General features: G+C 38.5%; 1 protein-coding gene across 1 annotated transcript in view; it reads right to left on the bottom strand.

Moving 5' to 3' along the window:
- LOC122812307 (complement C3-like) overlaps nucleotides 1–17,068 on the bottom strand; it is a 2,177,376-nt gene that overhangs the window by 1,832,705 nt on the left and 327,603 nt on the right. Inside the window, exon 4 of the mRNA XM_044084710.1 lies at nucleotides 16,845–16,915. Within this exon, the coding sequence (XP_043940645.1) occupies nucleotides 16,845–16,915 (71 nt within the window). The remainder of the gene's footprint in view (nucleotides 1–16,844; nucleotides 16,916–17,068) is intronic.

Consider the following 17,068-nt stretch of genomic DNA (forward strand, 5'->3'; position numbering starts at 1 on the left):
TAACCCTCTAACTAATCTGTTAGTGTCATGAAGGTTTTTATACAATAAGAAGCAATAACTCTATAACTAATCTATCAGTGTTGTGAAGGTTTTTATACAATAAAAACCAATAACCCTCTAACTAATCTGTTAGTGTCAGGAATGTTTTTCATACAATAAGAAGCAATAAAATCTGTTAGTGTAATGAAGGATTTTCATACAATAAAAAGTAATAACCCTGTAATCTGTTAGTGTCGTGAAGGTTTGTTATACAACAAGAAGCATTAAACTCCAATATCTGCTGTGAGCCTGTGCTTGTAACAGTCTGAGTAATGAGGGGTAATGAAAGAAGCTTCAGTACAGCGTTGGGACGAACACTAGATGATAGCAGGGAGATTATTTAAACTACTGTGACTCACTTAAAAAGATAATAGAGCAACAGCTTTAGCATAAACTCTAATGTCTGGTATTATTGACTGTGTATAAGACTTTGAAATTTCTGTTGGCAGGAATAAACACACAAGAGACATCTGGAACATTATCTCTGTTCCTGGTCAGGTAAGAGATATGTGGTGTATGTGTGTGTGTGAGAGTGTGTGGATGGGTGTGGATGTGTGTGTGCGCGTGTGGGTGTGTGTAACAGTGACTATGGTGTGCCAGTGCCTCAGTGATGCATGACCCACCAATGTTAACTATGACAAAATGTGCTGACCTGCACTTGTGGTAACTATTGATGATTCAGAGACATGCAAATGATCCAGTACTGAGGTCTTTCCTTATTCCGGCTGTGTTTCTAAATCACAAACTATTACACCGTGGAAACAAGGCCTTTTTACTGCAACCCTTAATGTGAGCGGAGCTTCATTCTGAATCCTTGTTATGGTGCTGACAGTGTGACTATAAAGAAAATAATGATTGATAACTGGAAGTACAGTTTGACGAATTCATTTTATCCAACTTTTTTGCAGCTTTTTGAAAATGTATTTAGAAACATGATAGTTGTCTGAAACAATTTTTATACATGTTGGATTATACTGGTTTTTAAAATAAACTAGGGGTGTGTTTAAATGTACTGCATGTTTCTAGCCTAAGTAATCAACAAGGGTCCTTTATTTCACTTAAATACATTTCAATAGGTCCTTCAGTGTTGCCAGATAATATGGATAAACAGTACCTTTTGATGTTTTTATAACTATTTTAGAATTATTAGCACAGCATATAACTCTTTTTATATAACTTTAGTAAAAGGATTTATACGCATTGGTACAATATAAGGACCAAATATGAGAACAATGTTTGTCCCGGTCCCCTTTAAGAAATACATCACACTGAATGACATTTGACGACTTAAATTTCATAAGCATAAATTTTAACCAGTATTCATTTATTTCAAACAAACATGATACAGGTGAAATAACATCCATGTAATATTATTATAGGAAAGGACAGGGTAAACCTGCTCACCCTGATCATTAAGCAGCGTCCATACCTCCACTCACTTATGAAGGAGAGTACCTGCTCACTTTTGTTACCGTTTATTGCATTATACCATCGACCAGATAAGCAGCTTCCTCCCCTTACTTATGTACTTGTCAAGCAGCATAACCGCTCACTTTCCTTTCCCATCTTATTGAATTCGCCATCCAACACTACAGGGGGAACAGAAGAGGGCAAGCCTGCCCCTATTCTCTGCCCACCAGCCTGACCAGGCTGTTCCCCCTCTCTCCACCAAACTTCCATCATCTAGCCACCATTAGGACATAAGGCCAAACATAATTTGGTGTACAATAAATTACCAGGACATTACCAGCCCCTGGTAATTACCTAATGATTACCAGGACATGACCTGCCACTGGATCCGGAATACTCAACCCCCATCGCCCAAAACTAAATAAAAGCAATTGCAAACCACCCTTCCCATAGCAACCCCTTTTACTTGCCCAATGACATGTAGAAACAACCGAAACACTTTCAAATACCATTTAATAGCCGCCTTGCCAACACCAACTAGCCATTATAAACAGTAAGGCACCTAAACCCCATGATAGCTTAAGCAATCTGACCTCTCTTACCTCTATCAGTACCCTTGAATGCCACCAGCAATATACCAAACTTGAAAATGCCCTATGCCACCTGGTCAAAACAAGATCAACGACATGCCAACTCCATGCAGCATGTAGAAATTAAACCAAACCCTTTATCTCCGTCAAGTACAGTAAATCAAAGCAACACTTCCCATGCAAGGACACCCCATCTAGCTCACCACCTGAACCCACTTACTCAGTGCAACCTGCTAATCCCCTACCCCTGAAGGCTGCAACCCCACCCGAGCCAATCCAAGAAAAAAAAAAAATCAGCTTCCAATAATACAGTGTAAACTTACTCCCGATGCTCCCCACCAAAAACAAGCAAAACAAACCATTACATTGTAACTACTGGGAAGAAAATATAACAATTCCATAAAAACAAACCATTACATTGTAACTACTGGGAAGAAAATATAACAATTCCATAAAAACAAACCATTACATTGTAACTACTGGGATGAAAATATAACAATTCCATAAAAACAAACCATTACATTGTAACTATTGGGAAGAAAATATAACAATTCCATAAAAACAAACCATTACATTGTAACTATTGGGAAGAAAATATAACAATTTCATAAAAAACAAACCATTACATTGTAACTATTGGGAAGAAAATATAACAATTCCATAAAAACAAACCATTACATTGTAACTATTGGGAAGAGAATATAACAATTCCATAAAAACAAACCATTACATTGTAACTATTGGGAAGAAAATATAACAATTCCATAAAAACAAACCATTGCATTGTAACTATTGGGAAGAAAATATAACAATTCCATAAAAACAAACCATTGCATTGTAACTATTGGGAAGAAAATATAACAATTCCATAAAACAAACCATTACATTGTAACTATTGGGAAGAAAATATAACAATTCCATAAAACAAACCATTACATTGTAACTATTGGGAAGAAAATATAACAATTCCATAAAACAAACCATTACATTGTAACTATTGGGAAGAAAATATAACAATTCCATAAAAACAAACCATTACATTGTAACTATTGGGAAGAAAATATAACAATTCCATAAAAACAAACCATTACATTGTAACTATTGGCAAGAAAATATAACAATTCCATAAAACAAACCATTACATTGTAACTATTGGGAAGAAAATATAACAATTCCATAAAAACAAACCATTACATTGTAACTATTGGGAAGAGAATATAACAATTCCATAAAAACAAACCATTACATTGTAACTATTGGGAAGAAAATATAACAATTCCATAAAAACAAACCATTACATTGTAACTATTGGGAAGAAAATATAACAATTCCATAAAAACAAACCATTACATTGTAACTATTGGGAAGAAAATATAACAATTCCATAAAACAAACCATTACATTGTAACTATTGGGAAGAAAATATAACAATTCCATAAAACAAACCATTACATTGTAACTATTGGGAAGAAAATATAACAATTCCATAAAACAAACCATTACATTGTAACTATTGGGAAGAAAATATAACAATTCCATAAAAACAAACCATTACATTGTAACTATTGGGAAGAAAATATAACAATTCCATAAAAACAAACCATTACATTGTAACTATTGGGAAGAAAATATAACAATTCCATAAAAACAAACCATTACATTGTAACTATTGGGAAGAAAATATAACAATTCCATAAAAACAAACCATTACATTGTAACTAATGGGAAGAAAATATAACAATTCCATATGTGGCTGCCTTGTTGGAAGACCATGAACTCTTTTCACACCACTCCATCAACCGACATCATCCTTGACCCCCTCTGTTGCCTGTCGAAGCCACCTTCCTTCAACCTACCAAGTAATGCTCAGTCAGCCCGTCTCCATTTGCAACCTCTGAGGTATCTGTAAAAGAAAAAACTATACATACTTCATTCACACATAAGCACATAATCACAGCTTCTTAAGGACAGTATGCACCACCACTGGCATATCTCCTTCATCAACTGCATAAAATGCATCTACTATCACTTACAAAACACCAATGAAACTTAAGATGTGTTAACAAAAATACCCGTAAGATTTCCTCCACGCCTCACAGAGTCATGATACAACTGATACCCATGAGAAATAAAACAAATGATTGCATTAAAAAGGCCTATTCTATAAATAAATATATCACTCTTTTCCCAACCGAGTAGTTCCCAACAACATTGTTAACCATAATTAAGGCAAAGAAAAAAAACGTCCATAGTTGTGCTATTATAACCTATTACCAAAAATGAGGTTTAAATTCCCCCCACAGCTCTATATCTATTTGGACATGGGCAACAATCACCCATGTCCCTCTTAAATAAGAGCAACATACAGTGCATTCTGGATTAAGGAATCTTTACTTACCTGAAGTTGACTAGTTTTACTTACCTGAAGTTGACTAGTTCAACAAAACCTTAGAGCCATTAACCTAGTAACTACCCCCACTCCTGAAATTGGTGCCGCTCCTCCCACCAGTAAGAACCCAAAACTACCCCTAAGTAAATGTCGAACCCTGCTACACCTTACCCTCAACATAGCTCATCCTCCCTTGACCTTACACTGTTCAGTATCACTTCCGTGGATACACGTGGTATATTTCCATTGCACTCATTCCTCTTCGATCAAACTAACGCCATCCAATTTCCACCTACCAAACTTCATATGCTTAGATTAATATGTATATATCAATGTATAATTCTCCTGAGACCAAATGAACAATTAATTCAAATTATTTTGCAGACATGCCTTGTCTGTACCACATGTAATCAAGGTACCCAATTTCCGGCCATCTACATATAGACTGTAGAACACCTCAGACAAAGCATTTAGTTCTGAAAGCTGAAATCTAAACCAGTGAAAGACTGGGGAAATACCCTGTGATATACCTTGACTTTACATGGATTCAAAGCCATGGCATGGTAAGGAACCACCACAACATAACACTGACAATTCTCTTTCCTTACAAAATTGAATCTCGTACAACTTTGGGATACCTCATTGCCATATCTGGCATGTTATTCCTAAGCCAGATAGCCTCCATTTACAATTAACATTGTTAAGACCAGACCTCTATGACCCCACGCATGTGTAGAACTACCCATTAACCCAGTCAAATCCCCACTCTGTCAGCCCAAAGTCTGCAAAAAAACTTGTGGTATTCTCAACCTTCTAACAGCTGAAAAGCTGAGCAACAGCATCACCACCAATACCACCCCAAATCCCATGCCAAACAGCCCAAACCAGACATCTATGCACCATGTCAAAATCCTGGAAGATAATATGGCAACTCAGAACACCCTGCTATCACCCTTCAGCACTTTTCCCCACATTACCAAATGGCTGCAAAAGTCACCACTTTGCTGCTTATTCGGCTGAACAGACTGTTACCTACTTAAATGCTAGTGGTCACTTCAGTGATATAACAAATGCATTGTGCCCTTCTCTCACAACATTTAGGTGCCAACAACCCCCGCATTCATGCTCAAGTAACCAAAGCACCGACCACAATCAAGAAGGGTACAACTCAGGCTTCCCCACACCAAAACAGCATTCCACAAAATGGTTGCTTTCCCCAGAAAAACAGGAATATGCACTTCCAAATAACTAGCATGGCTCTACCAAGTCTGTTACCCACATTCTCACAATCTGCACACTCCACAAAATCTGTACAGCTGAGGGACATGATGCAGCAAAATCCGAACCACTGATACCAGACTCCCAAACCTCCCCCCTCGCAGCTGCCACTGCACACCTTGGCCTGCAAACATGTGGACCCCCCCCCTTTTTTTTTATTTATAAAACAGGAAGCATGAACCATGTCATGACCACTTGTTTGGGATTTCAGCTGGCAAAGATGAGTTTACATTATTTAATTAGGTACAGTGGAGGACCAAAGCAAAACTCCATAGCAACAACTCACTGCAAGTGAGCCCTTATCAACAATTTTCTGTTTTTTTTCTCCCTTTCTTGGTAAGGTGCTTTAGCACCTCAGCCTAAAGAACATTCAACAAAGAGATAAAACAGTTTGAAAATCCTCCCCTACAGGCATAATCAGCACACACATCCAAGTGTCACCCACTATCCATTAAAATATTAATAAAGTAATCCTTCCCTCCAGCCAGCCTCCCCTTCAGACCTCTGATGTCCCCCTACCCGGCGATAGCTTTCTCAAGTGATCCATTCAGTATTTCCGTGAGCTCACTCTGGTATATCCAATCCATGTTCCCAGGCTGCAAAACCAATCAGTCCTCTGTCTTCATCCCGGAAATTTATCCACCCTCCATGACAACCAGAGCCACATAGAAAGAAATAGCGCACATTACCCTTTGACCGCCTACCTACATCTGCCATTTCTTCATATATCCCACCGTGAATTGCCTAATTTCACTCCACCTGCAGCACAACCATCATCCCAGAAATAGTCGTAACATATACACTCAAGCCACATTGTCGGGTTCAAAACCATGCCAATGCTGCACCCCCCAAAAATGCACCCATGATGCAACTGGTCCACAAAGTACAGCCTTCCTCAGTCTGCAAACTACCAGCCTCCCGCTATTCTCTACAACCTCACACGAAGGCCAGCTTCCTTCTCTTTACTACTCCAGAAAGATATCATCACGTTCACAAGCAAGTTTCAAAAATTGCTCTAAATCACTCCATTAGAACAGATGCAGTTGTATTACCTTGAAGAAAGTTGGGTCGGAAACGGCTCAAACCAGAGATGAAACACTAGTACCCAAGCCCCATCCACCAAACAGTCAATGTCTCTGGACTGCCACTCATGCCATGTGCATGTACAACCACAGCTACCGACTGCAACACTCATCTACCCATGAAACAGCCCTCATCTAGCCATGAAACTGCCCTCCTCATAATGCTAGCAACTGACCACCCTCCAGCAACAGAAACTCCAAAATTACAACTGCCACCTCCTCCATTACATCAGAGCCACCTTCAAAAAAAAAATCACAGTTGCACTTCATCCTGGCTTACAAATGCTGTAATAATATACGATTGCAAGGATGAACATCTAAAGTCTGAAACCGGTTCTGAAGGAATAAATACATTGTATTTATTTGTTAATGGGGTAATATGTAATGCTAGGACAGCTGCACATCCCAAACAACTCAGTACTTCAATATTGGATGTCCATTACTAACTTACAAGCACACCTACAATAACAAAACTAAACACAAGGCGCAATTATGATTGAACAACTAAAACTTGCACAACACAAATAACACATAGAACCTACAGGAAATACACCGCTTCAGGACGCAACAAATTTATAAGTACTATAACTCCAAATACTACCCGATGTACAAACACTGTGCCCGTGTACACAATGATATAGATCATAACTCTGTAATGGGGAACAACCACACCATCACACAGCCCACAAAAAGCACCTCTGTCATTATATTGCCAACTGCACTGGGCCCTCACCATTCTACCTCAGCAATGCTTACTACCACATTAAATGCAGTAACCCTGCTAAAGAAGGCCTCCATGCAGCTACCTCACACTAACAGGACTACACAAAGGGGAAACAAGTGAATACCTCCAAACCAAGCAATACCACATCTTAGCAAAATCCTGCAACTGCCATAGCGCTGACGTACAAACCCTCGAACTACACTTGTCCCTCACCACCACTACTACAAAAACACACTGAAATTATACCTACCAGCTGTCAGGAATACGAACCGAAAGCTCACCAAACCTCTTTAAGCTATGACTACCGGCAGCCTAATGCTACCAACAATAATAAAGCCCCGTAATGTTATTCTGCCCCTAACTCCTTACAAGCATGATAGTAATACACTAACAAAATCTGTGAATGCCACCCCCCCCCAAAAAAAAACTTACCTTTAACCAGCATACATATGACCATACCCTGTACCGTAGGTACTCACCTCCCCATGCCCACCACCAAACCAAGGCCTACCTGACCAAAGAACACACCGGTCATTAGGACATGAAGCTGCAGTATAGCAAGTTCACACCAAAATGTGACTCCTACTACAGTTACACTAGTCTAATATCCTTTACACCCCTCCCTACCCCTACGTCACGTCCTCCCAAACCTTATCCATTCATATTTAACCCTATCCTCCCAATTCCTGCTACTCTATTCATTTCAACACACCTTGAAGATGTCCCTGGACAAATTGATCTGCTCCAAACCTCATTTTGTATAAGTATGCAACTTAATGTTCATTTTTCAAAAAAAATATTTACTGTGTTGACAGTATTCAAAAGATTTGCAAGATAGAAATGTCACTTCAAGTTTAGAATACAGGGAAGTAACCTGGGAATTTCTGTTGGATGATATACATTTATTTTAACTTGCTCTGAAGATACCCATTTTATAGGATGCCAAGTGCTACACTATGATAAAATCCACCTAACATCTCTATTTTTTATGTTTTTTTTACTGTTACATCTACACTGATGTTATGGATGCTTTTGTTTGTGCAGTATAAATATATTTCAGAACTGAAAATTAGTATGACATGACACCATTACTGGAAGGAGCGAAGGAATGCAGTGTCATTATTACAAAATAACTAGTGCCTTAGACTACACTTGACCATATCTTCCAAAATTTCAAAGAAGCAGAGAACACTATCAAACACCATAGAAAAACATAAGGTGCCAGAGGCCGTAAGCTGAGTATTAGTCTGTCTGTCTACCAACAGATAATGAATAAGTGGAAGGAAGAGCAGGGTGTTCAAGGGATGCAGGTTAGAAGAGAGCATACAATGCTCAGATGAAGTCCATTCACAGACAGAATACTGCTCGAAGGGTTGGGGTTAGAAAGCATCATTAGAATCTTTGAACAGTTCTGGAGTCAATTGAGGGCTCCTGGGTGTTCCTTGTTGTGTGGGATTGCCCAGTTATGGGGGAAATTGGAGAGAACCATATGAAACCTGAACAAAAATTCTGTGTGAAAAAACGTATGTGTTATAATGGAGTTCTTGATCATTGTTAGCTCATCTGAAAATGAGATCAGGGCTTATACAAGGGGTGTAGTGCTCCACTGTGGAACCAGTTACTAATGCTTGTCTAATAAAAGATGTTAATCTAAAAATGTAGTTGGAGTGGTATAGTAATCTACGGTAAAATGATAGGTTAAAAATATTGCAGGATTAATTAAAATGGTGGCACAATGAAGATTATTTTCATGTTTTAATGGATAACAATGCTTTTCATCTGAGCAATTTAACAACACATTATGTTGTTATTTCACTGTATTCGTTGGTTAGATTCTCTCTATCACCACCTCTTACCACTCCACTCTCTCTGACCCACTCCTATGTTCACCAACTTCTCACTCATACAACATATATCCAACTACTTCATCTTTTACTATCTCCCCTAATCTCTTTACTATCTCTATCTCAAGTCTATATAAACTATCCATAGTACAGGTTTTTAAACCTTCCCACAAAGCTAAGTCAAAACTATACAAACTCCATCTAGCATCTACTACACACTCTCTCCTCACTAAAAACCTACTTCGTTCTGGAGATATCCATCCCAACCCTGGCCCCTCTTCTCTCCCTAAAACTACCTCTACACTGCCCCCATCTTACTCCTCTAACAGTCACAACAATCATCTCCATTCAAATGCTTAACTATTTACTCATTGAATATTCAGAGTCTAGCAAATAAAGTCACTGAGCTGCACTCATGGATAGCTCTCAATACCCCTCACATCCTCTCCCTATCTGAAACCTGGCTGAAGCCACACATCTCAAATAGTGAAATACTCCCACCAGGTTATAATATCTTCCGATCTGATAAACCTGTAAAAAAAGGTGGTGGCATGGCCATCCTATACTCAAACAACCTTATCCTCTCACCATACCCTTCCCCAATTCCTGACTTCCTCCCAGCTGAAATCATCATCCTTAACTGCCATCTGAATCCCTATAAAACGCTTGTAATTGCCTCTATCTACCTTCCTCCTGGTAACAATCTGCCCATTCTTGAAAACATCCTATCCCGGTTCTCCCACAACATAGCATGTGAGACACTTATCCTTGGTGATGTCAACATTGATTGGTCCAAACTCACAACTGACTCCCCCCAACTCAGTATCCACGTACATGACTTCCACCAACTTATAACATCTCCCACTCACTTCCATAAAAATTCCTCTTCCAGCTCCATCATAGACTGGATCCTTACCAATTCCCTCCACCAATACCACAATCCCACCACCTTACCTGACTCCCTCAGTGATCATCTCCCTACCACCATCTTAAGACACTACTCCCATATTCCTAAACCCCACCTTATCAAAGACTGTCAAAAACTATCAACTTTCAATTCATCCCAATTTAACTCCATTCTCCACAACATAGATTGGTCCATCCTAAAACACCTCCCCCTAAATGATGCTGTAAGCACTTTCAAATGCATCTTCATGAATACTCTAAACTCCTTAGCTCCCTCTAGGAAGATCAGAGTAAAATCAAACCATGCTCCCTGGCTCTCCAAAGAGACTAGGTCCCTTATGAAACAAAGAGCTCATGCTTGGAAAACCTGGACTAAAACTAAACAACCACCTTTTCTTCAAAAATACAGGCAACTGAGGAACCTTGCAAAAAACATACAACTAATGACAAAATGTTATACTATAGCTCTGCTCAGCTTAACAACAAATCTAATCCTCGAAAATTTTGGTCAACTCTCAACAACATCCTTTATCCTGGAAAGCCCTCTAATCCCTCCCCATACCCTAACTCTTCCTCTCAGGAAACAGCTACCCTCCTGAATAAACACTTTATCTCTTCCATCCAAAATCTGGTAACCTCTAAGCCAAACTCTACTTCGACACCCACCTCTCCAAGTCCCACTAACATAACTTTGTTTTCTTTTGAGCCAATTTCCATTACTTACATCAAATCTCTATTACTCAAGCTAAAACCTTGCTCTCCTTCCACTGACAATCTATCTCCTACATTCCTCAAACTTGCTGCTGACTCAATTGCCTATCCTGTATCTATACTAACTAATCGATCTATTCTGGAATCAACTGTCCCCACCCTTTGGAAATCTTTCTTCACTATCCATCTTTATAAAGGTGGAAACTCCACTGACCCCTCAAACTACCGACCCATTGCCATTCTGTCCCCCTCTCCAAGATATTAGAAAAATGTATTCACTCACAGCTTCTCAAGCACCTCCTCACACACCACTTACTTAACCCTACCCAACATTGATTTCGTCCTCACCACAGCACCACCACTGCCCTCCTCTCCTTCCCTCATATCATTGCAGAAGCCCTAGACAACAATAAACTCATTTCCTGTCTCTTCCTAGATCTCTCCAAAGCCTTAAATACTGTCTCTCATCCTCTACTACTATCCAAACTCGTAAATCTCCACCTATCCCCCTCCACACTTGCCTGGTTTAATAGTTATCTATCTGGCAGGGAACAATCTGTCAAATGGCTCTCATCCTCCTCACCTTTCCTTCCCATCTCCACTGGTGTTCCCCAAGGCTCCATCTTGGGACCCCTTTTGTTTAACATCTTCACCAATGATCTTTACACCTCATGCAAAGAATCCTCCCTTATTCAGTATGCCGACGACTCCACACTTATATCCATCTCAAATAACATTCCTGAACTACACTCCCTGACCCAACAAGCCCTACTAGCCACTGAACAATGGCTCTCTCACAACCTATTGATCCTAAATCCCAAAAAGACCAAACTCCTACTTTTCCTTCCCCGTTCTCTTTCTCATCACAAAACCTCATTTTTATTACATCTTCTAACAATACAAACATCCAACCTGACACCCACATAAAACTCCTAGGGGTCATTATCAATGATGAACTCAAGTTCAACCTACACATACTCCAATGTATAAAAAAACAAACCAGAAACTAGGTCTGCTATATCGGAACAAAACATTCCTAACCCCTGAATCTAGACTTACCCTGGGCCAGGCACTCCTCCTCCCCTCCCTCTTATACACTGCCACAGTTCTTACCAATATCCAGGCCTCCACTCTAAACAAACTGCAACACACTTACCATAAAATAGCCAGATTCATTACTAACTCCCCATACAACTCACACCACTGCATTTCTTTAAACTCTCTTTAATGGCTTGAACTTCCCCAGTTTCTGCTATCTTATCAATTTCATGTGCTACACTCTATTCTTTATAAACCCTCCTTCTGTCCATCTCTATCTTCCTTAGTCTCCATCTACATCCCATCCCGGATCCTCCGTACTTCTAACCAACAATTACTTGATATCTACCACCCAAAAAGGTCAGTAGGCAAACTACTCTACAAACACTCCCTTGCCCATGCTTGGAACAAACTTCCCCTTGACTTACGTTCAATCTCACACACCTCACACTTTAAAAATGAACTAAAAGCTTATTTTCTCAATTCCAGGACCTGCCCTTGCCATGACCCTACCTAGTCTTCCTTCCCTTTATGTACCCTCAACAGGAGCATATTTAGTACCTCATTACACCTCTCTCTCCAATGTGTCTATTATGCATTTGCACAATTTTATACAAACCAAAAATGTTCATTGTTGACCTATTGAACTATATCAATGTAAAATTGTTACTTAGCTTATTTTTAATGCAACTTTAACTTTATGCATTTATCCCAACATATGTGAATCGTTTTGCTATAACTGCTATTATATCAATATTGTTTAAAACTGTACTTGTTTTAAAATGTATTACTGGAGCTTTTCTCCTTGGGTCTCCACTGATAATGGGCCACAAACTCAGTAGGACAAACCCGGTTAACAAATGTCAATAAATAAATAAATATTATTTGTTACTGAGAAAAAAAGTGCATCCATTACATTGTTGGAGATCCATTAAATGCTACACTCAGGATTACACAAACATTTGTCACTATTAATAATGTGGTTACAGACTGTGCAGTTGTTGAAATGTATTGTAGAAATGAATAACGGCAAATGGAGACAGGAATATGGTGCATATTTGGAAACTGTAATGATAAACAGCCACATATTTTTAATGGGTTCATAGGTTTGTACTATGCTATCCGCCCATGTCGGCCATTTTAAGCTTAGTCAGTTGTCCTAAACCAAATGGTAAGAATCAAACCCTGTACCTTGTATTTATGAGGTAAACACCTTAACCATTATGTCAAACTCCAACCCCCTAAATAAAGGACCCCAACTCTTTTTGATAAGGTGTATTAGATCCTTTACATCTATCTGGGCTACCACCAAGTCAGGCAAATGAGACATTGGTTTAATGTCTTTTCTGAAGTGCAGCTCCCTCTCTTATACTAAACTGCAGTATCGGTATTTGAATATAAATCTAACTCACGAGTGTGAGATAGAACTCACAGTTTTCTGCTCCAATGGTGCATGTGCTACCTGTTAAACTACTAAGACAGAGTTATGTGAATACTAGGCTATCAGTCGACAAACTAGCCACTAACCAGAAGTTAGAATCAAACCTTGTACCATGTATTTGTGAGGTTAAGACTTTAACCATTATGCCAAACCTCCTCCCTTAAAGATTGGACATCAGTTTAACATCTTATCTGAAGAACGGCACACTCAGAATAGCAGTACCTCCTTATGCTGCACGACTACATGGTGCGAGAATAGAACCCACAGCCTTCTACAACAAGGACAAGTGTCTTACCTGTTGTACCACTAATACTGAGGAAGTAAGGAGTGGTCCTTCCACTCAATCAGATCTTGTACTTTCCTGTAGTTAGTGCCTTTGCTATGGTTGTGCCTACTTTACTGAAGTAGAACAATTGTGAGACCACTGACAACACAGAGAAATCTTCATTGACGTAACAGTCACATCACAAACACCATTTAAGTGTGGGCTAGTTTCTGTTAGCTGTATGCAGTAAAAATGGAATTAGCGAAATGCTTTCATCACTTGCATCCCATTTTGATTCAACAAAAAGTGAGACTTTGTTTCTATTTTGATGTTTCATCATATCATCGGCATGTCAAGCAATGACTGCACACTGAATATATTATTCTCTTCACTCAAAACGTTTATTCTACCATTCTTTTCTCCCCGTCCTCCTATATGGGTCTACTACAGTTGATTGAAAACTCACTTGATTGAAAATTAAATTACTAGGACCACTTCACTTAAAGTTCATTTCACTGAAAACTCATTTGACTGAAACTCATTTAATTGAAAGTTATAAATGGCCTTTTCCCCACTGTAGTGCAACCCTGGAGTTAGTATATTAAGTAGGGGGGGCACAGCCCCCCACACTGGGGGTTGGGTGGGATGGGGGGGTGAAGCCCCCCACATATTTTGGTTATATATTCTCTTTTGGAAACAGTTATTTATTGCAATTGTAAGTATCATTGTGTATAGTTTAAAATGTTTATAATATGTGGGGGCTATGCCCCCACAGCCCCCCTTACTTTATATACTAACTCCAGGGTCGCACTACAGTGGGGGAAAGGCCATTTATAACTTTCAACGAAATGAGTTTCAATGAAATGAGTTTTCAGTGAACTGGTCCTAGTAATTTCATTTCCAGTCAAGTGAGTTTTCAATCAACCGTAATAGACCTATATATATATATATATATATATATATATATATATATATATATATATATAGGGGTATATATACATATATATATATATATATATATATATATATATATATATATATATATATATATCATATTTTCCTCTGCAGTGTTCACTCCTTATTCTATCCTGCTGTGCTATACCCATCACCACCAGTTCCTATCTTTTACAAGTTACTTTGCCACGTAAAGCTCTCCTATCCTTTTTCCTCTTACTATAATCCTCTCCTTTGCCTTCTTTCAAAACTGTATATAATTACGAAGGTTGTAAAATCGTCTGCAATGTACTGCATGCAATATATTGTGCATTTGGAGCTCCCCCTGTGCTTGCATACTCTACTTATGATTTACGCACTGTATTCGAATGGTCTACATTCTTCTTTCATGCAATTGCATACAAGGGAGGGTGGCCTAATGGTTAAGGTTTTTGCCTTACAAACACAAGGTGCAGGGTTTGAGTCTCACAAGGGATAACTGGCTAGGCTTAAAATAAGTCGCAAGGGCAGTTAGCTTAGTACTAATCTATGAATCTGTACTAATCATATTTTTTGTACTGTGTATGGGGAGCTTTTTTGTCTGGGACACCATTGAAAAGGAGCAAATGACCCAGTCTGACTAGTTCAGTTAACCAAGACAGATGGCTAGTTTGATAGCTAGCTAGATAGATAAATAGATAGATAGAGAGACAGATAAATGTATAGGTTAATTTGTAAGTACTGGGCTAGCTGCCCTTGTAGGGCATTTTAAGCCAAGCCAATTACTGCTTTGGGGTTTGAATTAACCTGTCCCATTTGGTGTTAGATTGGACTTGTCCATATCCTGGTCAATAATTATATGTTACCCCTAGTGAGAAATACTGGATTCATGCCACTGATAATTTGAGGGCACCCATGCATGAGACAAAACACTTAGGAGCTGCCTCTGTCCATTGGTAGTACAGGAGCAGTCCTGGGGTAAATTTTGTATCACCCATCCATATATTTAAGTTGCACTTGAATATTGATAAGGATGAGCTTTGTTTTACCTGGAACGGGAATTTGTTCCACAGCTGCGGTATCCTGTACAAGATACACTTGTCCAACTAAATTATTCTGTTATTTTGCATAAATAACTATGGACAGCTAGATCATTATAAATAGCTTCGCTGATTATTAAACACATTTTTAAAGGAAATAAAAATCAAATGTAACCAATCAACAAGGCTGTATTGATAAAACTGTTACTTTAATAAAAGAAAGTAAGCAAAGACAAATACAAGATAAGAGCTTTCATGACCTAACTAATCACTTCCTCAGATCACTTACATACCAAACAGACCACCATTAAATAACCAGATTCAAATTTACCTCTTAAGACCACGTGATCTTAATAGCGGTCTTAAAGACACGTATTCATTAACACCTTTTCCTTTATTACTTTGAAGTTCCACGATCCTCTTGATTTCAACACATTCAGTCACAGTTCTAATGTCCCCCTCCTCTAACAGACAGCCTAAACAGCTCTAACAGACAGAATTTAAATGTATGTTCATCACTAGTTCACGAACATCTTTAGATAAGGCATTTTTTGTGTTGTGCTTACTAATACTATATAAATGCTCACATACTCTATCCTTTAAGGTTCTATTAGTTTTCCCAACATAAAAGCTATGTCACACAGTACACACAGATAAATAAACAAAACTACTACTTTGGCATGTGGCAAACTGTTTAAACTGATAAACCTTATGTGTGTCTGGACGCTCAAATGCAACCCACATACTCCAGCCTCCACAGGGATATGTTCCGCACAGTTCAGGTTGCTGAATAATCTTAGTAACAGGTTTATAACACAGCAATCTTTTTAAAGAGTTGTTATTCCTAAAATAAAACTTGGGGGCATCACCCAGTATCCCCTTATATCTATCATCACACATCAATACAAAAGATGAATAACCACAGAATTAGTTTTCAGCATTCTAAATTTGGCAGGAACACAATGCTATTGAAAAATAATATTCTGCACTTTATAACAGAAGAAATAATTTCATAAAATACAACACTGTGGCAATATTATCTAAGTGCTATAGTGAAGGTTCAGGAGGTGTGTACATCTCAGAATAATCATATTAAAGACATGGCTCTGCATTCAACAAACACAGGTTTGGAATTCATAAAATAAAATTCTTACCACAAAATCAATAGAGACAGTTGCATTGCTAGGGACTAATTGATGGTCCACTGTAAACAGACGGTAAGACACTGGCAAAACACAAAAGCAGAAATCATTTGGTGAGCTACTTAAACTCTGTCTCTCTAGCAGAAGAGTTTTATTGAAATACTATGTGAATTTTGTAAGCAAGTTGATATCACTGGGTCTGGGCTGACTCAGGCATGTGTTATATATATAGAAGA

This window comes from Protopterus annectens, chromosome 9.part0, assembly GCF_019279795.1.
Source record: "Protopterus annectens isolate FY-2018-M chromosome 9.part0, PAN1.0, whole genome shotgun sequence".
In the NCBI taxonomy this organism is placed as follows: Eukaryota; Metazoa; Chordata; order Ceratodontiformes; family Protopteridae; genus Protopterus; species Protopterus annectens.